At 39.4% G+C, this 27,206-nt stretch overlaps 1 protein-coding gene across 13 annotated transcripts in view; it reads left to right on the plus strand.

The window, feature by feature from the left end:
• Celf2 (CUGBP Elav-like family member 2) overlaps window positions 1-27,206 on the plus strand; it is a 303,253-nt gene that overhangs the window by 219,284 nt on the left and 56,763 nt on the right. For all 13 annotated transcript variants that reach the window (XM_048367901.1, XM_048367889.1, XM_048367902.1 and 10 more), the window contains exons 4-5: window positions 13,868-13,916; window positions 22,434-22,568. In XM_048367901.1, the coding sequence (XP_048223858.1) occupies window positions 13,868-13,916; window positions 22,434-22,568 (184 nt within the window). The remainder of the gene's footprint in view (window positions 1-13,867; window positions 13,917-22,433; window positions 22,569-27,206) is intronic.

Below are 27,206 nucleotides of genomic sequence, written 5' to 3' on the forward strand. Positions count from 1 at the left end.
CTACCCCTTTTCTTCCCATCTCCCAGCTGGAGAGGACAAGAATTGAAGGAGAGAGAACCATTTCTGCTTAAATATGATTTAGAAAGAAAGTTGCCCTGGTTATCTATGTTCATTCACTTGGTACAAATCCTGTTAAATAGTGGGAAAAGAATGCTGAATGAGGTATGGCATTTATTTGTTGTACAATGAAGTTGTCATTCCTAAACCAATCAAATCATCTATTTTTTTAATGAGCGGTTGCAACTTGCAGAGAGGTGGAAATGTTAAGCACTAATTAATAAATGTGGCTGGCAGAGCAACTCAACCCAGGATTCAGAAACTAAGCTACGCAGGGATCATTAGAATATGATTTTCAGTGACAGTTTCACATTGATTTGATGAAACTCCTGGATCCTGTCAGAAATTTCAAGATTAAGCACAGTTGACAAGTTTTTTACTTAAATTTTCCAAGGTAGTTCTGAATCAGAAGTTTTAAAGATTTGCTTGTGGTTAGAGGAGCATCTTTATGGTGGCTTTAACTGGCCTAAACCTGAAAGGAGAGTAGATACTATTGGATATAGTATCAATAATAATGGCACAGCATTATAGGTACTTTGTGTAAATGAAGGATGCTTTGTGTTACACACAAAATGTTCATCAATGCTAAAGACTTAGACTATAATGTTGTTTTAAATAATCAAATCTGTGTTTATTTTTGCATAAATTAAAACTAGTAAATACTGCACTGCATTTGAATCACTGGAAAGCTCTCCAGAATCTGAAGAAATGCCCCACAAAGAATTTTTTAATGATTTTTTTCCAAGTCCTTCTATTTCCTTACAAATGGGGCAATGTCATTCTTTCTGATAGAGGCATAAAATTCCATTGTGTATATGTACCACATTTTCCTGATCCATTCGTCTACTGAGGGGCATCTGGGTTGGTTCCAGATTCTAGCTATGACTAATTGTACTGCGGTGAACATTGTTGTGCTGGTGGCTTTAGTGTGATTTTGTTTGTGGTCTTTTGGATAGATACCCAAAAGTGGGGCTGCTGGGTCATAGGGGAGCTCTATGTTTAGCCTTCTGAGGAATCTCCGTACTGCTTTCCAGAGTAAGGAAATGGAAGGACTTGGAAAAAATTATACTAAGTGAAGGAGCCAGACCCAAAGGAACATGGACTCTATGGTCTCCCTTATAGGGAATAATTAGCACAGGTTTAGGCAAGTCACAGCAGAGGATCACAAGAGCCTAATAGCTATACCCTTATGAACACATAAGATGATGCTAAGTGAAATGAACTCCATGTTATGGAAACGATTGTTATATCACTGTTGTAACTACTTTCAACGTGCTATGTGTAATTCTATTTCCTATTATTGATGATCTTCTTGTATCCCCTTCCTGTGGTTGTACCTACACTATCTCTGTATCTTATCTGCATATATTGGAAACCGTGTATACTGGTAAACAGTGGTATACAGGGTAAAAAAAGACAAACGACTACAAAAGCAATACTAGCAAAACTGTTTGGTGTAAATGAACTGAACAGCTCATGGGGGGGGGAAGGGAAATGGGGAGGAGGAAATGAGGGACGAGATAACAAACAGTACAAGAAATGTATCCAATGCCTAACGTATGAAACTGTAACCTCTCTGTACATCAGTTTGATAATAAAAAATTTGAAAGAAAAAAATTAATAAATCTAATTGCTAAAAAAAAAGAATTTTTTAATGAGTTTCCTGGAAAGAAAATAATGTAGTTCCTTTGATGTGTAATATGTGGAGTTCCCACTTGGTGGCCTGCACTCACCAACCACTGAGTGACCAAGGCTCTGAGTATCCCAGGCCAAAAGGGGCCCATGAAATTAAATGGCTATCCTTCCATGGAGTTGGTTAGCAAAGAGAGAGGAGGGGAGGATGAAGATTTACCAAGGAAATGTGAGGCATTCGTGTCACCACTCCTGAGCATCCCAGGTGAAGTACCTGAAAATAACTGGTGTTGAAGACAAGTCAAGGTAGTTAAGAACCATGGCCACAGAGAATCCTTGAGGGCAGAAATCAATGTCTAAATATTAACTTATTTTAACTCAGATTTGTTTCTCTTAAAATTTGAAATTATGCTACATTTTTGGCGTCTACACTCTTTAGTATTGGAAATGTAAGTGAATTACCAGATCATTAAGCCACTCTTTAATGGCCAGGCCAGGCATTATAGTTTCTGTGTGTATTTTGCATTGCTCAATTAGGCAGCATGTCTAATTTAGCATCTGGGTAACATCTGGAAATATGTGTATTGCAGCATCCACTGTTGATGGTGGAAGACAGAAGACAATCAAAATGAAATCATGGTTACAAAAGATATCAATGTATTTCCCACCTAGTTATAGGGCAAATTATTACCTTTCTTTTTATGTTAGCTCATTAATTAGCAGTGGTTGTGATCTTCTTGCCTTCACACAAAATTCCTATTTTATTACTCTAATTATAGCTGTCATAGGATACCTTGAGCAGCAATATAATCCTATAAGGCTTTCCTTACATTCAGGTGTTTGTTTTCCTGGTGAGAATCTTTATTTATGGACAACACATTGTAGGAAGCTTTTGAGTATTAACATAGTAAGAAGGGCAAAAACATGTCTTAGAAAACTGAAGCTGGACTTACAAAGCAAGGCCAAGTATCATGGAAAGACACGTCATTATGAAAAGCATGTAATGTTCCTTGATAACTATGATGAATCAAGACACAAATATATCCAGTATGCATGTCTCTAAAATTAGGGAAAGACAACATATTCTAAATCAATAATGACTTGCACTTCTTCTGAATTAACTTTCCCTTCACTCCATTATTCTAGCCTTCCAGGTAAAAACATTATGATTACACAGATACAATTATAATCACCCACTCGGTTCATCCAGCATAGAGACAGCTCACTATATTGAATTGGAATAAGTACCTAAAACAAACACCAATACTGTCAGAAAGTATGTGGGAAAAGCTTTCACTAAGTGAACCTCGATGTTATTTATGGTGTAGGAGCAGATTTTCTACCACGGTTACTTACATCCTATTTGACAAATGGCATTGATTTGGTCTCAGGCAATAAGGCACTCTCACCACCAAGATATATTTTTTGGTATGATTCAAGCACAAGCTAGAATCAAAATAATGTTCTAAAATATAAGCATGAAAAGTAAAGTTTACATAAGAAAATACCTTTAGTCAGAGACACAGGAAAATTGTGACTATTGAGAGAACAAGTTTAGCAAACATAAAATTATATCTTAAATTATATCTAATCAGTTACTATGTTGGGATATTGTTAATAAATGAAAAAACTAACATTTTTATTATTTACATGCAGTATTTCCACTTATCTTCATGTTCACATTTGTTTTATACTCTCCAGTTTCTTTGTTGCTACTTGTTTTGGGGTTTGTTTTGATGGTAATAGTGTTTAAACTCAGGGCCTTGAGCTTGCTAGACAAGACAGGCTCATCAACTGCTAAGCCACACCACCATCCCTTTTCTGCACCGGCTGTTTTTGAGATAGGGGGTCTCTCTTCTTGGCAAAGTACATGCCTAAACTGCATTCTGCCTATTTTTAGACTTCCTTTTAGCTGGTATGTAGGTACATGTCACCCAGCCTGGCTTTCCATTGAGATGTAGTCTCTTCTTGAACCTTCTGCCTGGGCTGGCCCAGAACCGTTATCTTCCCCGTCACAGGCTCCCAATTAGCTAGGATTATAGGCTTGACCTACTAGCACCTTGTCTTATTTTGGAGACAGGATCTTACTGTATAGCCAACAAAGACTGGCTTTGAACTTGCTGTGTAATCTAGGCAGACCTAACTTCTTGCCTGCTTGGGATAACAGGATATACCACCATATCTGTCAAAAATATGTAGATCTAAACAAGGTGGTTCTAGACAACTTAGGGCACAATCTTAATTAATTTTTTTCGCTTTCATTTGTATGCTCCATTGATTGAATCAGTTGTACTGTATATCACAAAGATGTGTGACCAAGTAAGTCTGATTGCAATAACTGCTAAACACAATAGCAGCCATAACTTGTACTTAAGTAACTACCACTTAGGTACAATGTTAAGAAGGCTAAGAAGCAGCATACATTTGCTTTTGTAACCAATATGCTCTAATACATCAATGGAAATTAAATTGAAAAAGGATTACTATTCATCTTAAATAGCACTACTCCGAAAGCATCATACTCACACTTTGTTATTTTTTATGCATGGCCCATGCCTTCTATTTAAAAGCCTATTTGTTTTTATTCTAATTTTAAGAATAAATAAAGCAAAATGGAAGCTTGCATTATCATTTAGTATGAAAACATGGAACCTAATCATAGCTAATGAGTATAATAAATGCTAGTCTGTATCCCTCTTATTTGGTATGTGTTTTATACACAGAAGGTAACATGGGCTGAATAACTAGGATGCCAAGTTACAGATGGGGTTGTGGAATGTTATTTGACAGCTGATTAGAGTAATCTGTCAGAAATGATGACTTAATCACCATAATACACTCCAAATTCCCTCGTACAATTCTACTCAGAGTAATCTAATTTTCTTGTAATATTTTTATTTTACTTTTTGCCAGGACTAAGTTATACCAATTGTTTTTCCCTCCATGGTGCACTGCCTTATTCTAACAGAAATACAAATACTTAGTATCATTATAGCTTTAAAAAAAAAAAAAAAGGCTGACCTGGAGTCTGATAAGCCAAAAGCAGATATGTTTTTTCTTTGTCTTTGGCTTACCTAGTCTATGAGAAAAAGCTGGAAGTTGAGAGGCACTAGCTATATATCTCCTGGAGACTAAGAAGGGCCATTCTTTCCAGTGGGTTCTTTTAATTTTCAAATAAGACCTTTTCGTTTTTTTTCTATAGGGAGACTCCTATACTAAAACAATGATAATGACTTTATGTAGCACTTACTATGCGTTATTTTATATACGTCACATGTATCAATGACTCTTAGGAGGAAATTGTACATTTTTTTGCTACAAGCTTTTTCATCATTTGTGATTTGCCATGGAAAGAAAAAGATAATTTATATTTCTTAAGGTTATCCTATTCAGATCCCATTTTTTCTTGACAAAGATTAGTTTTGTAGAAATACATGTCAGCAAATATTGATAGAAAATATCCTATATTTTTAATGTAACATTGCTGTTAGAGACCATTATTTGGGGCCAAAGATATAACACATATGTAGAACACCTACTTCTCAAACACAAGGTCCTTAGTTCAAACCCCAATACTCTCCCGCCAAAAAAAAAAAAAAAAAAAGAAAACCAAAAGATTATTTTCCTCCCACAGATTAGCTAATTTTACTTACTGCTAATTTGTCTCTCATCAACACAGGCATAAAACATTTCTGATAGCTTATCTTGTGAAAAATATCTCAGAGTCTAATTCCATTTTGCGAGTCTTATTAGAAAGGCCTGAGGGATTATAGGATTAGAGTTAATATTGAACCTGTGTATTAGAATTTATGTGTGTATGTATAGTTCCTAATGAGCCTAATGGCACATTGACACTGCCATTCAAGATTTCTAGACTTTTTTCCTGGCTTTTCTCAGGGAAAACCCCAACAGTAGATTTTTGGAATAATTTTTAAATGTGTGTGTATGTGTGCTGTATATATGGGTAAAATATATACATATACACATTTTTGCACATATCTACTGTACTTACAACTGTATGAGTTTTTAATTGAGAGAAAACCTATACATTGCAACAGTTTTCATATTTAATGTTGAAGAGAAACATTAATCTTGTAGGTTCTTAGAAACCCCTAACTCATTGACATTTTAGCTGTGTGAACAGGTGCAGTTGGTGTGGACTAGAACCTGTGGTCTTCTGTTCAAGCCACACACATACCTGACTTTAAATCCTTGCCCCTTGACTTGGCTAATGTACTTACCCTCCCTTAGTTGTTCCTAAGTACCAATCTTTTAGGACCATTGTGGGAATTAAATTGGTTAATATACATTGACAGCCTATAGCAGACACTTGGAAGATTGAGAGTAAAAGGATGATGTCCTCCATTTTCCCAGCCGTTGTCTAAATTTCACATGGTACTTGCAGTTATGGGATGTTTTTAAACACACATTGGCAAGTAAACAGTTCTAAAGCTGCCTTTGATTCTTCCCAATCTCTGTGTGTACAACATAACCCTGGTGAAAATGACAAAATTACTTATGTAGAGAGAGAAGCAAACCTACATATCCCTGGGTGTGCCTTATTCTAATAGGAGAACTTTTAGCAGTATATAGTCCTTCATTTGGTGGGATGGCTTACCTTCACTTGGTAGTGATAAGTTTATTTTCACCACTCATAAAATTATTTACAGGAAAATTCTGAAAGTATAAGTGTTGTTGCTGTTTCAGAGTACTAGCAAGATACTAGGTATTGTGCATGAATCATTTTTATTTTGTCATGAAATGAAAAAAAAATAAGTTTGTCTTTACTGACTAGAATCCTTTAATTTTCCCCTTTGGCACATAGCTCTTTTGCAAATTCCCGTCTTTTGCTCCCTTCTTTCTCTACTTTTTAAATATTTTATGGACAGTAAGCTGATAATATGTACCAGCACGGCTGTCCTCTCAAGGGCTTGAGATAGGTTTAATAATGAGATGCATAACAGTGACTTTGTAAAAAACCCATTTCAGGTTAAAAATGGCATGTTTTATTGAATCCTGCATGAAAGGTTGTTAACGCATCAGTTGGTCGTGGCTGGGGTTAAAAAAGTTCCACTGTGTGAGAACCAGGATGGGCCACAACCCCGCCACCTCCCCAAGGACTCTGTCTCTCAGACAGGTCTATGTTAACTCAGAATCTTCCTTTTAGGCATCACAGGACTGAAACAGAGAAATCACACTAGATCTGTCTGTAGTGGAGAGTCTAGGGAGAGAGCAGTCAGTGATTTCTGGTGCTCTGTGGCCCAGCCTCCTTCCTGTCTCCATGGCATAATTTTAGGACTGTAGGCAGTGAAAGCTATTTCAAGAGCTGGGTGCCAGCTCTCTGTACAAAACCCCCACAGACCTGGAGTAATGGCTTTGCTCAGTTCTATCCTTATTCTCATTTTCATGAACCACAGCTGGGTTCCACTGTGACAAATCTAAGATCAGCAGATCAAGGAGTAAGACATATAAGGTCCAATCAGGGGTCAGCCATTTAGAAAAACAGCTCAATTGTGGGGTCTTACATTCATATGGAGGGAGGAAAAAGAAGGCAAACCTCAAGCCACCTACCTGTGAATGGGCAGGATGTGAAGGGGAAGCTTTATGCAGGAAGCCTGCTCACCACCAGGCAGGAGATAGCCATGGTGTGCGGATGTGCCATAAGGAAGCAGCTGCATGTTGTTGCTGGTGAAAAGACAGTGAGATACAAACCTGTCCTCACAGAAAGCTATGTGACTGCAAAAGCCAGTTCTTGGTGTGGCACAGTGAAATACTCTTGAGTGATTCTGCTCAACTGTGCACATGATAACCCATAGTTAATGCAGATATATAACACAGATTCAACAGCTGGCTTCTCCCTGGAGAAGGGAAGTAGGAAGCGATCAACATTTCCTCTTTGCTTATGTTTCCATTGTTTTAAAACAAAGGGCTGCATAGAGGCGAGGACATTAGCCAGTACCTTAGTGTGTAACTTTAGGCAAAATGTTCTACAATAAAATTTAAAAAGAGATTCATATGCAATCAAAGAAATCTTCAAAGAAACAAATTGAGAAGACTTTCTTCATACAAATGTAAGCATGAAGAAATACATTTGGTCATGAACAGGATATATTTCCAAAGCTTTGGCTCTTGACATTGCCTAGTACAATCATGATGTCCATGGAATATACACTATGCCAACATTAGCATCTTATAATCTTTTAAGTTTGATACGAATGGAACTGAGTTAGACATAGGTATTGGACTCATTGCTCTTGTTTCAGCCTGACTTAGGAATGTCAGAGGCTGACATTTGTAAAATTCCTCGAGTCCATAGACAGCATATATAGATCACGTTAGTACAGACCACTGAATATTTCTTTAGACATAGCCAATGCCGTGCAGCCTCAGTTTTTAATTCCTCAGTTTTTGACTCCTTGCAAAATTCTTGAAGTTGACATTCTCATTTGTCATAAGAAAAAGAGATGGTTTTGAGAAAACTAGCCTCATCTCTGACTGTGGTATTTCCTCAAACCTAGGGAGACATTGGGCTAATTGGAAAAGAGACTGCCACCTTCTTTGTGCTTTCCTTGGTCTGCTGCTCTCAGCTGGGACCTCTACATATTGAGCACAGTGTATAGAAATCTAGCCCCACCTCCCCATGGCAGGAGACAAGGCAAGGTTCTCTAGTCTTGTTGAGAAGCTGTGGGATCTCATTGGTTCCATCTTTAACTCCTGAGGAAGGTTCTCAGAATGTGACCTCTGGCTGCCAATCGTGGTATGTTTAAATTCAGGGTTTGGTAGGCTTGAATTTTTTTCTTCTCCTCGAAATTCTCTATTCCATGAATGTATTCCTCACTACTAGTATTTCTGTGTTCTAGGTATTTTAGTTTGGGGTATAATCTTAAGAGCTCCAGTTGCTCTAACCTTGGTTAAAATGTCATTCCATCATTCTTTAGTAACATTATGACCTATTTTCTTACTCTGACCCTTTTAATATATGTTGCTCTTTTCTCTGCAAGTTCTTTATGCACTTTATGCACTTCCTAGGTAAGATGAAGATTTCTTTAAGAATTTCTCCATCTGAGCCACTTTCAACTTTTCTGCCCATAGTCTCTGTTGGGCTTGACTTGTCTGAGTTTCCACACTGCATGTCTTAGCACAGCACCCATGTCAGACTCTGAAAAAATGGTTGAAGGATCTTTCGCTATTGTATAACACAAGCTCCATCTCCTGACAAGAACTCATCCTCCTTGCCTTTCCAACATCTAACAGTATCTGCTAAAAGGGGAGAATGGATGAGTAATTCTAAATTCATATGCGTTCAGTATTTTAAATCCTTTCTACTGTAGGGAAATAATACTTTTCATGTTTTTGTTTTTGTTGCCAGTCCTGGGGCTTGGACTCGGGGCCTGAGCACCGTCTGTGGCTACTTTTGCTCAAGGCTAGCACTCTACCTTTTGAGCCACAGCACCACTTCCGCCACTTCTGGCTTTTTCTGTTTATGTGATGCTGGGGAAGCAAACCCAGGGCTTCATGCATGCGAGGCAAGCCACTCTTCCACTAAGCCACATTCCCAGCCCAAAGAATTCTTTTCTTATAATGTAAAACTTCAAGGCAGAATTTGACCTCCCTACTCCACAAATGAAATGCCCAAATTTTTACAATCAGAAAATTTTGAAGAAGAGAAGCAACATTTTAAGAATGACTCCTCCTCACTGTTCTTGTCTTACTTGGCATTTCCCTGCTGTATGTGATTCAAATTATATAACTCCAATGAACAATGTTCATGATAATGAGCTTTTCTTAATATAGTACCAACTGAACACCTTTCACAAAGAAGGTCACATTGTTTGTACGTACTTTATCTTAATTGTCTTCAGAATGTATGTGCAGTTGGGTGTCACCCACTCAAGTTCCCATAATCTGACAATACAGATCTCTGTAAAGTAGATTTTTCCCCCAGGACTCAGGGAAAACCAAAACACAACCCAAGTTTATAGTAGTATTAGCTGCTTCATTACCACTGCCCATATGCTCCCCTGAGCCTTCTGGGTAGTTTTAAATGAGAAACTGAGAGAGAAGCTACAAGAAAATTAAGACTGAAGTCATACTGTAATACTAGTCACAGGTTACAGAGACAAGGGGTTATGGGAGCTTAGAAGGAAAGAATACTTTCAGCTAAGGGAATATTGCAGATGCCCTCAAACAACTATTTGGCTCCTTTAGTGAGTGAAACCTGCAGTTCTTAGTTGAAGACCAGTATGTTCCATGTCAGACATTTTGGGGAAAAGCAGTGTGGTCTAGGGAAGCCATCACTGGGTTTAGAGTAAGATTAAATTTCTCATCCCAGCTCTTATTGTTAACCAGCTTTGTATCCTTAAGAGAGGTCACTTATTCCCTGAATCATAACTATAAATGGAGAGCAATGGACTGGGATTTCTAAGGGCCTTCACAGCTTCAGAGTAGAAAGACACTGCCCTTGTCACAACCAGATTTTCTCCTTCACTTCTCCATGCACTTCACAGGTAAACCTGAATGCTCCTAGCATCTGTTTTTGCAGCTGTTCTGCTATGGGTTATCCTTACTGCTTTTTTTTTTTTTCCTTGTATATACACATTAACCACCATGATGAACTGTAAGCTCCTTGAGGGAAAGAGCCATGTTCATTTCTGGTAAAAAGGACATGAATGTATATTTTCTCTCTATAATTCTTATCTGACTCTTCAGTATATTAACCAATGTAGGTATTTTCTATCTTGAAAGGAAAGATGTCACCTCCTATTCTCACCCCCATTTTCCCCATTTCGAAATCTCAAGTAGTAGTCTTCATCTATTGCATCTGTTGTCCTACTCACTACTCTTTTCCCTACAATGTGCAGTTCTGGCCCTACTACTTTTGTTTTTTTTTTTTTTGTTTTTTGTTTTTTGTTTTTGGTCAGTCCTGGGGCTTGGACTCAGGGCCTGAGCACTGTCCCTGGCTTCTTTTTGCTCAAGGCTAGCACTCTGCCACTTGAGCCACAGTGCCACTTCTGGCCGTTTTCTGAATATGTGGTGCTGGGGAATCGAACCCAGGGCCTCATGTATACAAGGCAAGCACTCTTGCCACTAGGCCATATCCCCAGCCCCTACTTTTGAAAAATTCCCTAGAGAATTTTTTGTTGCCTAATCCCAAAAGATATTTTGGTGTTTTCATTATGGTCTCTAGTAGCATCCATTTTGCCCATTCCCTTATTCTTGATAATCCCTCTTATGGCATCTACAGGATGCATGTCTCCTGCTTCTCCTACCTCCTTGACTGACCTGTGCTCTGTCCTCTTTATTAGCTACCCGTTTCCTCGTGATCCATGGTTCTCCTCTCACTCTTGGCTCTTTTCTTTCTCAGTGTCATCCCGGCAGCCTCATTGCTGCTGTAGCTTCCCTTACTTCATACTACAGTAGCTTCTGAGGCCTGGCCCCTCTTGATCCCCTTGTTTCCAACTTCTCTGTATCTTGTGGTCACCTCAAATGTAGTATATCCAGACCTATACTTGTTAGCCAACTCCAAAACTTCTTTCTGTTTTCCCTACTGGGGAATGATTCTATCATCCATCTACTTGTCTGTGCCTGAAGTTACCCTTCTTCATCTCATGACCTGCCAATTACCATTGAAGTTTAGACCTTCCTGGCACTACCTGGGCTATTTGCAGGAACCTTTTCACTGTCCTCCCTGCCTCCTGTGTCTGTTCTATAATCTACCCTCTGTGCAGTAGCCAAAAATGACTTTTCAAGACTTCAAATTCTTTTTGTCTTTGCTACTTAACTCTGTACCTGACCACAAACCTGATGAAAGCAGTCTAGTCTCTTAACTTAGAAGACTCTCTTTGTAGCTCTTCTCATTCCTTCTTCACTTGAATGACAAGATGAACGCCATGCAAGAAAGAAGGCAGTGAACCTGCTCTTACCTGTGTTTTGGCTGGGATAGCTTGTGAGATTCGTGAACTATCCCTAGATACTATACTAACCTTCACCTTTTTGTTTGTTTTGTTTTTCTGGTACTACGGGGTTGAAAACAAGACCTTTCACATACTAAGCAAGTGCTGTACCACTTGAACTATATTCAGAGCTCTTTTGTGGCTGTTTGGTTTTGTTTTGTTGCTGTTATGACTATATTTTACTAAATGCGTATCAATTACTTTGCCCAGGCTGGCCTTGAACTCTGAATCCACTTGCCCCAGCCTGCTGTGTAGCTAGGGTGACAGGGGCACAATACCACAACTGGCTCAACCTTCACCTTCTTTTCCAGATAGTAAAATCCTGTACCCCTGGACTCCTAGAAGCTTTTTCTTACCTTTTCTCCACCACAGGAAAGACTGCCTGACTGGCCACAGTAATGTTTCCCCTACCACACAGTAAGCACCTAAAAGGAAGAAATTTTCTTCACTTCACCTGTGTTCCCAGGCCTTAGCCTAGCACTCCACATGTAGTGCGTATTTCGTCTGTGTTTGCTGGTCGAGTGAACAGACACGTCCTGGAACGATAGTTTACTCAAAGACAATTGATTTTCACAAAACATTTCTATCTTCTCCACATTCTATAGCCCGTATCAGGTGTTTCCACAGTTCACACCTACCGCTTTTAAGGTAAATATTCTCCTCTTCTAAAAAAAATGAAAAGGAGATTTACTTAGGACCACTATAATACATTACGTTCTCATTGTATTCTCGGCTCCAGAAGTGGAAAGTATGAATGAAGTGAGGCTACTGGTAGATCTTACATCTCAGGGTCTGTGTTCTGTGCATAAGATCATCTTGGTCTTTTCAAGAAATGAAGCAGCTCTGAATTATTTAACCTCTTATCCCTTGACAGTCCTCCCTCTTTCGTTTCCTTCTTGTGTTCTAAAAGCCCTGGCAGACATTGGGTGCACATAGACAGCCCGAAAATAATTTCTCATATAAGTGCCAGAGCCAAGTACTATTCTCCTTTCATTCAAATTAGATAAAATCCAGGCCGTGGCTTGCAAGTGATGGAAGTCCATGGGGGAAATTAAAGGTTCACAGAGAACAGGACCCATTATAATAAGAGCATTTTCACAGCCAGTGATTCCATCTACCCTGTAGCTCCTGTGTCCTTAGGGTATGATGAAATAGGATGCAAGAGGATCTGTGAAAGTAGTTTGAGGAATTGGTTTTAATTGGAAATGGTGCTGATGCCCTGTGCTTGGAGTAAACTCTGTGGATCACACACAATGATTCAGTCAGCATTGTGTAGAGAGCTATGGAAGCACCTCAGGTCTACCTGGATAACAACAGACCCAGTCGATTATGATCATAAGGCCCATATCTGCCTCTTACCCTTCTTTCCTCCTCCTTTCCCCCTTCCCCTCCCTCTTCTCTTTCCCTTTCCTCACACTCTGTGTTCGTCCATTGGCTGTCATTCCTGTTCTATATTTAGCACATAAAAATATTACATATTGATGCCTGAATCAATCAACTGCTAGGCCTTCAAATTATGCATAGCTATGAAACCTGAGTGAAATCCACAAAGCAGACATATAGAATAGCCAGGAGAAAAACAAGGACAATCTACATTTGAATAATACAATCACAATAACTAATTTTTGTCAACACATCCTAGGTTTTGCTTATGTATGAAGCACTTTACATTCATTTTCTCATTTAATTCTCATCACTCTGTATGCAGGCAATACATTTCACCCAAAGGGAAGACTGAAGCTCAGAGAGGTTAAGACACTAAATCCAAGATCATGAAGCTTTAATGAAAGACAGAATTAGAATTACCTACAATATAGAGGCAGAAATTATATTGATTGGCAAAGCCAGATTTGAACTCAAACCTTAAAAGCCCAAGTTTTTAAGTACTGTGTTTCCGTGCCCCTTGACTTAAAAAGGCTGTATTCAGGAAGTGCCGTGGCTCAAGTGGTAGAGCACTAGCCTTGAGCACAAAGAGGCTCAGGGACAGCTCCCATGTCTTAAATTCAAGCCCCAAAACTGACAGAAAAAAAATAATAAAGACTATTCCAGAAAATAAAACTCAAATGTATTTTTTTAATGTAGGTAATTTTACCCAAGAGAAGTTTTGTTATTACTTAATGTGCCTTCGTAACAAGAGCAATACTCTAGTCATATAGTATCAGATTTCTGAGACTGGTTTTACAGTTGTTCAATCTGTCTTTACTTTCTCACTTTTGTATTTTTAGATGCATCATCCCATTCAGATGAAACCTGCAGATAGTGAAAAGTCAAACGGTAGGTGATAACCAACTGCTTCTTCAATAATGTCTGCTTCTATATAAGCCAGGTGGGGGAGGAGGGACAGTTCTAGCTACTTTCTAGCTCTGGAAGGGGGAGGTTGCTGCCCCATTACCTTCCACTGTGGTAAGCATATCTGGAGAAGTGCACTCTCTATTGCTCTGTCAGAGTTACCTCTGGTGCAGAGATCTATGAGACTTACAAGGAGTGGTTGTCTATGACTATCTGCTTAAGGCTTGTCCTGTGTGATAGTCATGTGACATTTCCTCCAACACAACAGAGGAACACATGGTTGGGGGGGAAGTAAAGAGAGAGAAAGGAGTGCCCATTTAAGAAATAGGCTCCCTTAGTTTTTTTCCTTTGTTTGTTTTTAATCTTTTCATTTGTTCCTCTTTGTCTTATTGCATTATTCTCTAAATTGTACCAATACATTTGCATCATAATTCAGTCTGCTGATTAAATAAATGTACACTCACTGCAAAAATATGTACTTGATGAGGTTCATGAAATAATTGGAATTTGCTTCTTCAGGCTACTAGAGTTGATAACCCATGTTTCTCTCTTAAGTTTTTTCTTCCATTTATACAAATGTTCTGTCCCTGTTTTGTTCTTTTAATTTCCTGGAATCTTTGTTAAAAGAACCTTTCACCTTTCTATAGCACAGAGCCCTTCTGTCCCACAAGACTGGCATAATCAGTACTGCTTCCTTCCATCAGGCAGTTTTGCACCTCATTAATTAGTAATCAGGGCAGAAGCCATGCACTTAGAGATCTACATATCTGCACATGTAAATTATGATTGGGCTCTAAATCTCTCCACAAGGTATTTTTTGCTAATTGTAGTACAGCCCATTTTCTGGCTTCTTCACAGACTGGAAAGTTTGGAAGAAAATTCCAAGCTGTTACGTGGTGCTGCTGGCACTTGGTGTGCCAGAGCTTTTCTAGGATGTGGAGCAGACACTGATGCTTTTCCCACTGGCTCCATAGCCCCATACTTTCCATAGTGCAATGTTCCTTCATCAGCTACACTGAACTTACTGCCGCAAGTTCTAAGCTATGCCACTGCTTTCTTGTGAGAATATGTTTGTTTAAGTTGCTTCATTCATTCAACAGTAACTTGTTGATCCCTGACTATGGATGTTGCTGGGGGGAAGGTTGGCTTTGCAGCAATAAGTTGAAAAAGACTACAAGAAACTGGTCCCATATTCAGTCTACTGATTCAAGTACCCAACAGTCACTTCAGTAAGCAACTTGAAATCTTATTTGTAGGAGAAATGGTAATTACCTTACATGGGTTGGCTTTTTGTTCTTCCCAGATGCTCCAATAGGTTTATAACTGACTTTGTAAATGATATAGCACTTCCGTAAAATATTATTGTTATCACCCAGAGATATACCCCTGGCTTTATAGTGTTCTTTGCTCAGCATGTCTGCCTATACAGAAGGCCATTTCCTGTGCTAATTTCTGGAGCTCTTTTTCCCCAGAGGTGCCCATTCACCATCTGTTCTATCCCTTGGTGGGAGTTAGGAGAGATGAATCTTATGTTTGTAGGATGAACCCTGTCAGTGCACATCTTGGAGCATCTAGCTACCAAGAGATGTTCTGAACAGTTCTCTATAAACTATCATGATATTGGCTTTGGGATGAAAGTCTCTGGAAAAGGATTTGTCTTATTGCTGAGCCTACATTATATTTATAACAGTGTGAATTTGAGAGCTGAGTTGAAAACATGACCTGAAATACCCAAATAGTTGAAACCTGAGGCAATTTCTTCTTTTGTATTTTCTGCTTTGCATATATACACCCTGACATAAGAATCCTTTGCATGGGCAAGCTGCTAGGAGTTCCCAAGAGTGTTTTGCTTCTCTTGCTGTCCAATATCTACTTTAGACACTGAAGATAATGTTCACATTAGGTCTGTAGTTAAAACAGACTAAAATTATCATGCAGCTGGGTGTCCCCAGTATTACATGATCTCAAAAGACAAGACATGAGCACCATTATTGCTAGGATAAGGAAGTGCCTAAAAATGCTCTTTGTCCAGAAACAGCACAGGCTATCCATTAAGGTCTTAAGAGTCTAGAACAGACTCTGCCCTCGTTGGCTGTGTCCTTTGACAAGTTATGTAACTTCACATAGCCTCGGCATCTTCAGCTGTTAAGTGGGGGAGCCACCATAGGGTGATTGTGAACTCATTTTGTTATACCTGCCTTTCATGGTTGTTTGAGGATTACCTAACTTAAAGTCTGTCTATAAAGAGTTTAGGATAATAACTAGCACAGAAAATTTCCAGTATATTAGTTATGTTAACATAATTCCCCTGAAGATGATGTTTCAGTCCAGTCTGAGCAGCAGAGACTGAGAAACCCAGGCTTTAGCTGTTTAAAATGTAGACCTGTACATAGAAAGGAAACCCCCAAACCTTCTAGTGACCCCTACTGTCCTCTTGCTTTGTAGACCGACCTTCAATATCTACATTTCTAGTAAGAAAAAGCCAAAAGATAAATGGACTAAAAGCTACATTTCAGGGGTTCTTTTTATGGAGGTTCCCATGGAACTTCATCTTGTATAGATGAGCAGATTTCATGGTTCTCCTTGGGTCTGATTTAAGAATCAGAAGAACAGTGTGCTGTTCCAAAGCAGGTGATAAAAGCTGCAGCCCTTTCTGATTCCACATGGCATTTCTGACAGGTAAGCATAGTTTTAAAAGCTCAAAGAGCACAAAGATTTCTTTAGCTCAGATGCTGTAAATAGCTGCTGTAGCTGTGAAAGAAGTATAACGAGCTCTAATTGCACTTTTATTGAGTTTGCTGACATTTATGTACAGCACAAAGGACTCATCACAGTTAGACAGTAACTGTCTTCATTATCTCCGTGTTCAGATTTCTGAAACTTTATATTTGCTGAGCAAGAAAGGGCTGCTAATCATAGATCAATTAGTGATGGACAAATGAATTCCAGCAAGGCAACCACCCTTTGAAACTCTCATCCCGCTAGAGATTCTGATAAAAGTAACCTCTGTGGTAAGCCCAGAAATGTTAGATTGTTCTTCGATCAGTCCTGTAGTTTAGATCTTACTGTGAATGGCCTTCTTAAGTCTCTGTGGTTTCTTATACCAGGCCCTCCAATTGGCTCCAATTTTACTTGTAGCCTTTAGCACATTTATGCAAACTCACAGCATTTTATTTCCTGACCACATTCTTCTCCTGAACCTAGTATCAAAAAAAGAAGAAGAAAGAAATCCCACCCTGGATAAGCAATCAATGATAAGGCTCTTCAGAATACATTGAAATAGCCAACTGACAACAAAATGCAATGTTTTTATTATTTTTCCATTGCAGAAAAGAATGAAGTACTCACTCCCTTACATATATAACTGTAACGCCTCTGTCCATCACCTTGACAATAAAATAAATAAATAAATGGGAATTTAAACTGAAAAAAGAATGAGTGATCTATGAAAAGAGTCCTTGAGGTATAGGTTTAGATACTGAATTAACCAGCACAAGCACAGTTATTCTGTCTCATTCATACCATCCAAGCATTGTCTTGGGTGTACAGTAGGAGTAGGTACAATAGGAGGGGTCAGCTGTGCAAGACTTAAAAACAGTTGCTGAAGCTAATCTAGCAGTGAACGATAAGAAAAGCATGGAGTCACCTCTGTTTCTATGCTTGGGTCTCTGAGGCTGGAACTGGTATTGACTATTATGTCATGCTTCTTGTTGCGAGGAGGATTGTTTTTACTCTCACTAGACAGAGCATATAAATCTACCCTGCTTTGACCTTCCAGCCTTACAACTTGTCAAGGATCCTTAAAAGCCTAGAATCCAGAAAAATGCTACTTAATAAGTAGACCACAACCCCTTTTTCTCAGAGCCTGCAAACCCTCCTGTATTTATGCGTCAAGTTTAGAACTAGCAGGAGTCATGGTAACTAAATTTTGTCAGGGGGCAGGAGTGAAGACTAGCAAAGACCTCCAGTAAAAATAGGAGTAATAGGGTGTTTCTATCCAATCACTTTTTGGTTTACTCAAAGATGAAGAAATAATTTTGAAATTCAAAGTGGAGAGACTCACAGATTTGGAGGCAGTAATTAAATGCCATATGTTAGCACTAACACATTGAAAAGTTGTTAATTAATTCAGGCAGCCCCAAATCCAGGTGTGACTTGACAGATTTTACACCAGAGCATTAGCACAGACTTACAATTAGGGATTTTTTTTCATGAAGTTTCTATTCCCCTAACTTTAAAAAGTTACCCTTATACCTAAGATATTAACCTTAATTCATTATACCAAGGGTGAACTTTAAATGGTTGGTAGTGTGGAACACTGTCAGTCCTGCTGTTGTTTGTTATTAGTGAAGGAGACCCCATCTGTGAGCTCTTCACACATGAAGATCTAGATCTGCACTCATTGACTGTCCTACAGGAAAATGCCCCTAAAAGCACCTAATAGACTAGTGTGAACGTAGTAGTTTGAACATTTATGAGAGCCACATCCTTACAGATTCTTTTTAAGTGAGAAAGCAAGGCACCAGTGACTCATACCTATCTTCCTAGCTACTTATGAAACTGAGATCAGAGGATTACAGTTCAAAACTAGCCTGGCAGGCAAGTCTGTAACACTCTTACCTCCAATAAATCCAACATTGGAGTTATGTCTCAAGTGATAAGAGGGCTAGCCTTAATCAAAAAAGCTAAGGGAGAGTTCTCAGCCCCTGAGTTCAAGCCCTGTAGAACCAGCACACACAAAAAATCTTATTTTCCAATTATTATTTAGGAAATACTCATCAATAAAGTTACCAAAAAATGATGGCAAAGTTAAGTGAATTCAAGATAATTATGTTTATTTTATTTAGAATATTTACAAGGGAAAGGCTGGGAATCAATGTTATGAATAAATTTTCCCTGGAAGTTGGGATAGCTCAACGGAGAGGAAAGCCAGATAGTTAGTGATCCTCATATTCCTTAAAGCAAACATGGCCAAACTCTTGTAACCACAGAGTAACATCGACAATAAGAGATTGTAAAGGCCCCCACTTACTTCATACAACAAAGACTAGTGCTTTGAACAGCATATGGATGGGTAGTTTCCTTTTATTCTCCCCTTTAAGTAATACTTGTTTTTTGTTTTGTTTTGTTTTGTTTTTTAACTGAGTACTACCTTCCTCTCATGGCCCAACTGGGCTTATCTAGTGATGGCTAAGAAGTCAGGTTTTCTTATGAGTCATTTCCATTTTCTGAATATTCGCCTTAGGAAAAACCATTTTTTAGCTTATTCAGGAGTTAGGTTCAACTTACTATAGCATTACCCTGGATCTTAAACCTTCAAATTCCTTGAGCTAACTACCATAATTATAGGTTTACCCGTGAAGACAGGGACCAAGTAGGAATTTTTTCTTTTATTTAAAAAAAAAGTTTATTCTCATACAAGACTCTACCTTATTTTGGTGGGTATAGGAGTCTCAGAGGTGAGAGGGAAGAAGGAATAAGAACTGTACACTAGAGGTATTTTCTTCTCTCTTCTGCCCCATTTTGCTCAGTTCCATCTATATCCCCTTTATCAAGACAATATTCCTTTCTCACAGGTCTGCTCAGCCAGAATCGTCCCATGTGAAGAAGTGCAGGCATCATAGGTAGCCTAGAATCACCCTGAGGTTGGTGACCACAGCAGTCTCTTCTTAGAGAAAGCTCCTTGCCAGGGCTTCTTGATATCCCTGATGATGTTTCTTGTCGTGCCTGACCACTAGGCTCAATCCAGTTCATAGTAGATCATTGGGATGAGAACTTTCATTGAAAATTTTTCAACTAAAGACAGGTATTCAACAGCCTCTCTCCCAGTAATCAGAGTCCATGGAGCTTGTTGCTCATCTGACTACTTTGAGTCTCAACATAAACATTATCCTTTGACTGGCCAACACTCTCCTTATCCTTTGAGCCACTTCTTCATCCAAGTCAGGCTTCTTTCCTCTGTCTAAAATATACTCCTACTACTCTTGACTCTGAGTCATGCCTAGTTTCCTCATCCCACTGCCAGTCTATTCAAGCCAGTATATGCTTCTTAATGTCCAGCCCAAATGAACCTTAAAAGAGCCTTTCTGAGATGTCTTATGAGAAAGCGTAAGTATGGAGAGAGACTGGGTGAGAATGACTACCCACCACTGCACGCATCTGCCACCTCCAAGTGCTTCAGTTAGAAGTATATAGCTGAGCTACCTTCTCTCCAATGCTGGGAGGTAAAAAAGGAAAAGAAAAAGAATAAACCTGCAGCTGTGGGTGTCAAAATTGTGATCCTAGAAATCACAAAATTCTTGTGCGTCAATATCAAGTTAATGGCAGCATATAGAACCTTTTTATTACAGCCTTGGCTGTAACCCTTAAGACTCATTTGCTTCCTCTGCATCTGAAGCAAATATAGTGGATGGAAAAGAACACTGGAGGCTGGAAGCAGGAGATCAGGCTATAGTCCAGGTTAGAGTACCTTATTTGCCTAATGACCTTAAGAAAATCCCTTCCCCCTTCTAAGGGCCTCAGGAGTCTGTTTTAAAGATGAATGAAATATCTCAAGTCCTTCATATACAGTCTGGAATTTTATGACAGATCATTCAACTGTCTCATGTAGATTCTCCAGAGCTGTACTGCCCTCTATAGTAGTTGCATGGAGCTTTTAAATTTTAAATTAACTAAAATGAAATTGCATTTTAAAAGCTCAGTTCCTTAATCTCACTAGCCAGTTTTTAAGTGCCCAGTAGCCACACATGACATCAGGTAGTATTGTGCAGAACAGACACAGGCTTTCCTGTCCCCCAGGGGTCCCTCTGCACAGCGGCCTGCGGCATGAACAGATCTTTCCCAAGCTTCAAGAGGGCACTGACTACATAGTCTAACTTAGAATCCAGAAGCAACTGGCCCCAGTAAGTCTGCGATAGATCTTTGTTGGTTAAATGAAAACGAGATACTAGCCATCCACAAAAGGACTAAAAGAAACAGAAATGAGAGAATTTAATAGGAATGGCAAGATTATAAACAGATGGAGAACAAAGGCTCCTACACATGACCTGTGCAGATCCAAGCCAGGACTCTGTAGTTTCCAAGGTAGCCAGCTGCCTTTTCTTTCTTTCTTCTTCTTTCTCTTCTCTTCAGTTCTAATAAATGGATTGAAATGAAGCAATGGCAAACAAGCAAGTCTCCTCTCCATAGGCATCTATTATGTCTAAAAAGGTTAAAACAAGTCCTTTGGCACTGTCTTGAAATCAGTTATAACCCAGCCTTTCCGTCTAAATATAGGTCACAGATCCCAAGCACAGCATGGAGATTTTAGAGACTCTCCAGATCATCTGAAGTAAAATTTGCTTCATTTGTACCCTGTCAGATTCCAATTTGCACATCTTAGTATGATGCCTAAAGTGCATCTCTTCCCTCAAAATTCCTACCTCCAAGTGATTGAATGGTAGAGTTTCCTCCTCATTCTCCTCTGAAGTTTTTCACTCCTGCAGGTACCAGGGGTAACAACATCCCACTTCCCTTTGCTAGGATTGGCATCTGCTTCCCTTGTAACCACCCTAGGTGGTTAGAATCAGGTGAAGAACCTAGTAAAGTTATACTGCCAAAGCAAGAGGGACTTTCCTAGCTCTCCAGAGAAATGAGACTCAGTGCTCTCTGATTCGCATTTCCTTTCATGGACTAAGCTATTTGAAATAGAATAAGAGAAGTATTCTCTTCCCTTGTATCCTTTGTTAGAAGCTTCATATGCTATTAGACAATATCTTCTATTTACCCTCTTCTGATCTTTCTCTTTCCATAACATGTATAAAAATAAAATACAAAGTAAATCTGTATCCAAACACATCCCTACACAGTGGTAAACATCTATACAGAATAGTAGTGGTCAATTATGTAAGTACTTTAAAATCTTAGTAAACATAAACACCTTACTATTAATTTTATTTTGGCAATACTGAGGTTTGAACTCAGAGCCTCACCCTTTCTAGGCAGGTGCTCTACCACTTAAGCCATACCCCCATCCTTTCTTGCCTTATTTTTCAGATAGTCTTGCTTTTGCCCATATACGCTCAGGCTGCAGTCCTCTCACCTTACAGACATGAACCACCTATATCCTGCCCATTTGTTTAGCTGGGTCTTACTTTTTTCTCAGACTGGCCTTGAACCACAAGCTTTCTGATTTCTGCCTTCTTAGTAACTTGGAATAACAGGTGTGAGCCACCAAACCCATGCCCATTAATTTCTGAAAGGCTAGAAAAGGATTTTCTGTATCCTGTGAAGACATTATGTTAGGAACCAGAAGAGTACAGAGAGATGAGATGTTCCTGAAGGGCAAGGGCAAGGGTGAAGCAGGATCTGGTGTCTAGGAGGGGCAGACTGGGGGTCTAGAGTGAGCTTGAGGATTTACATTGAGTCTCACATGGCAGGGCCTGTTTTAATGTGGCAATGAAGCATTGATTGCAAGAAATAAGATGAGATGGCCTTTGCTTATTCATTCTTTTTATCTCCTAGCTGTGGAAGACAGAAAATTGTTCATAGGAATGGTTTCAAAGAAATGTAATGAGAATGATATCAGAGTGATGTTTTCTCCATTTGGCCAGATAGAAGAATGTCGGATTCTCCGGGGACCCGACGGGCTGAGTCGAGGTGAGTGTGTTGAAACTCTGAGCCCCAGTCCAGGTGGATGTACATGCTGTATACCACAAGAGGTCACCTTGTAATGTGTCCCATGTGATAGAGTGATCCAACCTGAATTTTCTAACTGAAATGATCACTTCCTCTCAGGCCTGAGTGCCAGCATATTAGCTCAGATCATCACTGTCACGTGGGTACCTGCCAGGCTGCCCTATCATGGCACATTGCTTGCAACCTGAGATTAAAGCAGGTTTTGGAGGGTGAGGAGCTCTGCCTTAGTCTTCTGGCTTTCTACCTGAGCCTAAAGGAAATGTTAGCATAGGACCCTCTCAACAGCAATCCAAGCCAAGAAACAGCAGCACTGCTTTTGTGCAGTAATTCAGCTTCCCTGGGGTCTTGAGTTTCATTTCAAAGAGTGAGGCCCCTCGAATCCCTAAGCTAGGAGTCCTTCAAATGACAGAAAAATGATTTTCTCCTGCAGAAGATTGTAGACTCTTCTTTTGCTACCATAATAGCAACATAATTGTGGCCAGAGCCTTGAAGACCCATGTTTTTGAAAGAAGACGTGTCTAGTGGGAAATAACCTCCTCAACAAGACTGCATACCTACATCTCCTTTCTTAAAAGTACTCATGAAGTTTGACCCAGAGTAGTGATTGTCGTCTGGATATAGTATCCCAAACTAGTATGAAGTGGAAATATATATAGAAAATATTTTTCACTTCTTATAGGAAATCCATATTTTAGCAGCAAGCTCTGGTTCTGGGCCAGCAGTAGCACCCAAACCACATGCTGAAAGCAAAGGTTGGGCTGTAAGTATCAAGGTGCTAATTTTCACTTGTCTCCCTAGTTTTACCAAATTTTAGTACCTCGTGAAGGGAGAACATTTGTAGCAGCTTCATGATATCAGCTGCTAGAACTAAAAGCCCTGAGGAAAAAGGTTCCACCTACATCCACCTCCACAGCCCCCAAATTGGAAAAACCGGGAGGTAGAACAGCACCCAGCTTTCAATTCCTGTTTCCTTTGAAGGTAGTTTAAAGGGAGGAAAAGAGGCAGCATTAAAATCATGGTTTACACATTCTGGAACAATTCTGAAATGCTTGTTTCCTAATCCTCATTTCAAAGATGTGATTCTCTAAAAGCTGTACAAGATACTGAAGATGATCTCTGAACAACAGACCTGGTACCTGAGGCTTGTACCTTATCACCTGTGCTGCCATCACCATCAACCAAATAGTCCATCATTGTAGTAGAACAACCTCTCATTCATATACAGTCTCACAGGCAGTGTGAAGCTAGGAGAGCCATCCTAGCCAACTCAGCCATGAGAACATCTAATCCCACCCTACCATCCAATTATGCTACAGTGTTTTATATGTGTTTCTCCATCCATTCACTTAGGCAGACAAGCTAAGGGAAAATGTGGCTACCTGAAGAATAAAACATATAGGGGGGCTGGGGATATAGCCTAGTGGCAAGAGTGCCTGCCTCGGATACACGAGGCCCTAGGTTCGATTCCCCAGCACCACATATACAGAAAACGGCCAGAAGTGGCGCTGTGGCTCAAGTGGCGGAGTGCTAGCCTTGAGCGGAAGAAGCCAGGGACAGTGCTCAGGCCCTGAGTCCAAGGCCCAGGACTGGCCAAAAAAAAAAACATATAGGGGAAAGATAGGATTGTATTTTTATAATCCCTTTTCTGCTGTTAATTTAACTATAGAATCCCTATTTGATTGTTATACGCAGGAGTGTGTCAGTATTATCATTGCATTTTTCATTCCCCGCCATATAGAGCATAGAAAAGGCATAAAGGGGAAGGCCCTTAAGTTAATCACAGTGAAATTATCTGTGGCGTAAGAGTCAGTGGCCCTAAGTTCCAGTCACCAAACTTCTTGATATGACATGTGACCAATTCCTTTTCCTATCTCTGTCCCTCAGTTTGTGCATTTCTAAAGGATAGCAGTGCAAATATCTGCCCTGCCCTTTTCATAGGGCATTGTTAACAACCAGTGTGGTCCTTTTTGCCTAAGCTTACTCTCTCTGAGTAGAGACTCTCTCTGAGTAGAGACTTGAATGTGAAATCTCAGTACAAGATTTCTGCTCTCTCTATTGGTGAAATGACTTTCCGTTTCACTGTTTCTCTCCATTTCTCTAGGAGGCACAGCATTGAACAGTGAGAGCTCCTTGAGCGTACAGTAGTTATTTCTGCACATAAGATTTTTAAGTACCATAACTTTCATGGGAAAGAGCAGGACACTTGGTACTTAACTAAACTTAGCTAATTTGATCTGCCATTTGGTTGATTAATCAGCACTTAATACCAGAAGCAGCCTGTCTCTGAAACAAGTTGTAGGAGCCTTCTCATCAGTATTTTACACAAATGCAGACTCAATGTAAAGAGAAGATATCCTCACCCTTTTTGATAGAAAAGTAATTTCTAGTGAACTCATAAGAATACCCTACCAGAAAAAAGAAAATACTCATTTGTTCTGAAATACAAAGACAGTGGTATCAATTAGCAGGACCCAGAGACTCCTGGCTATAAAGGCCTGCTCCTGTATCTATGTATTTGTTAAAAGAACAATTCTTTCATGTTATTTTGTTCTCATTAAAGAATTGTTGGTTTCAAGCCGGGTGCTGGTAGTTCATGCTACCTAGCTACTCAGGAGGCTGAGATCTGAGACCTGCCAGGGTAGGAAAGTCTGTGAGATTCTCATCTCAATTAACCACCAGAAAACTAGAAGTAGCACTGTGGCAAGTAGTAGAGCACTATCCTTGAGCTGAAAAGCTCAAGGACAGCACCCAAGCCCAGAGTTCAAGCCCCACGACTGACCAAAAAAAAAAAAAAAATGGGTTGCAATCAATGATTAATAATTGTCTCCTGTTCATAGCATTGCAAACAGAAAGTACTCAGTATTTCTTTTCTTACTATCTACTGCTGGCTCAGCTGTTTAGAAAATAATTAAGTAAAAACTAAACAAAATGAAAGCTAGATTTCTCTGAAAAGTATTTTCTGCTGCAAAATCAGAACATAAGCTATTTAGTAAGAAAATTTTAAAGAGGAACAATTTGATTGTGATTAGGGCATAATACTGTTTGTTCAGTTCCGCCCTAAGTATGAAGACAAAAGGGAGACCACTAGTGTAGTTGGGTCCCCATAGATTTCCAGGGCATGTCTTCTCTGCCACGTCAGTAGTTTCAACTCCTTCCTAACAGGCACTCCACTGAGATTTCTCAGGCTTGTTGACTCAGTACCCCCACTGTATTAGTATTGTGAGCTTCCATAACCTACAACACTGTCAAGACCTGCTACCCCTACAGTTGGAGTCACTGCATTTTAAAGAATAATCATGAGCTATGTATCAGGCAGAAAGACTTTTAAAAGTCCAGTCACTCCTTGCCGATGTCAACCTATGTACCAAGACAAACAACCTCAGGAAATTGTCATAACGTTCTATGTAGAAAGCACCTACCTACCACCTGCCAAGCACCTGAAGCCTCTCTGCAAATATGGAGACTCAGCTTCACATTGGGCAATATGCCTACATCTAAGTATGCTTTTCCCTATTCACAGAGAGTAACCATTCTCCCATCTTTCCTATTTGGGGAAGCATGGATTGTAATGCTTTCATCCAGCTTAATGATATGCAGACTGTTCTGCAATGACTACTTCAGTTCTCAAGGTCCCTGCAGGAACTTACATTGAGAAAACGGGACTCCAAGGCCTATCCATTGCAAGGCACATGAGATGTTTACTTTTAGAATCAAAGCTAGAGGTTTCTAAAGCAAATGTATGTGACAGTGTCATCATAGCATGCTGATTTCTTAAAGTGTAGCTCCTCTCTGAATCCATACTCCCCCGGTCAGAACACACTATCTAAGAACTCACATCACTATCTAATGCACTAAGTTTTCTGCACCATGGCAATTGAATACCTACAAAAGGAAGTTCATTTTGTTTTTCTTTCACACAAACTGTAGTCACATCTTCACTTCCATTTAAGGTAGTTTTTTGCTTGTTTAAGAATTTTTCAGCTGTGTTTATGATGTTCCAACATTGCCCTGCCAAAAAGCCTGGACAAATGAATTGGTGGGATTGTCAGAGATGCTGGAGAGCACAAGACTAGATTTGGCCATTAAATTTGCATTTGTTTTTGTTGTATCTGATCAGGTTATATTACAGTTTTGACTATTTTACATGTACGTGGAAAAGACACAACCTTGGTTGAATTTGAGTCCTCTACACAATACTTAAAACATCAAAATATTCAGAACTTCTATCATATGTCTCCTAAGTTATTGGCTACATTTTACCATCTTGCTATTTTAACATGTGCATGGAAATGCACAGCCTTGGTTGAATTTGAGTCCTCTACACAATACTTAAAACATTGAGATATTCAGAACTTCTATCACATGTCCCCTGAGTTATTGGCTACATTTTACCATCTTGTTCTGAGTACAGTTTTCTGGTCTCATCTCAGCAATGAGATTTTGCCAGCTACTACATAAGAGGGCCTAGTCTGCATTCAACCTCAGGTGCCATAAGTGAATGATGTCTCAATGCCAGTTTTCAATAAACTAACGTATTGGCTATGGTGCATTAGAATATTAATTTTTATCTTCCTATATTATATTGGTACCCTGTGCTTG

Source organism: Perognathus longimembris, chromosome 18, assembly GCF_023159225.1.
Source record: "Perognathus longimembris pacificus isolate PPM17 chromosome 18, ASM2315922v1, whole genome shotgun sequence".
Taxonomy (NCBI): Eukaryota; Metazoa; Chordata; class Mammalia; order Rodentia; family Heteromyidae; genus Perognathus; species Perognathus longimembris.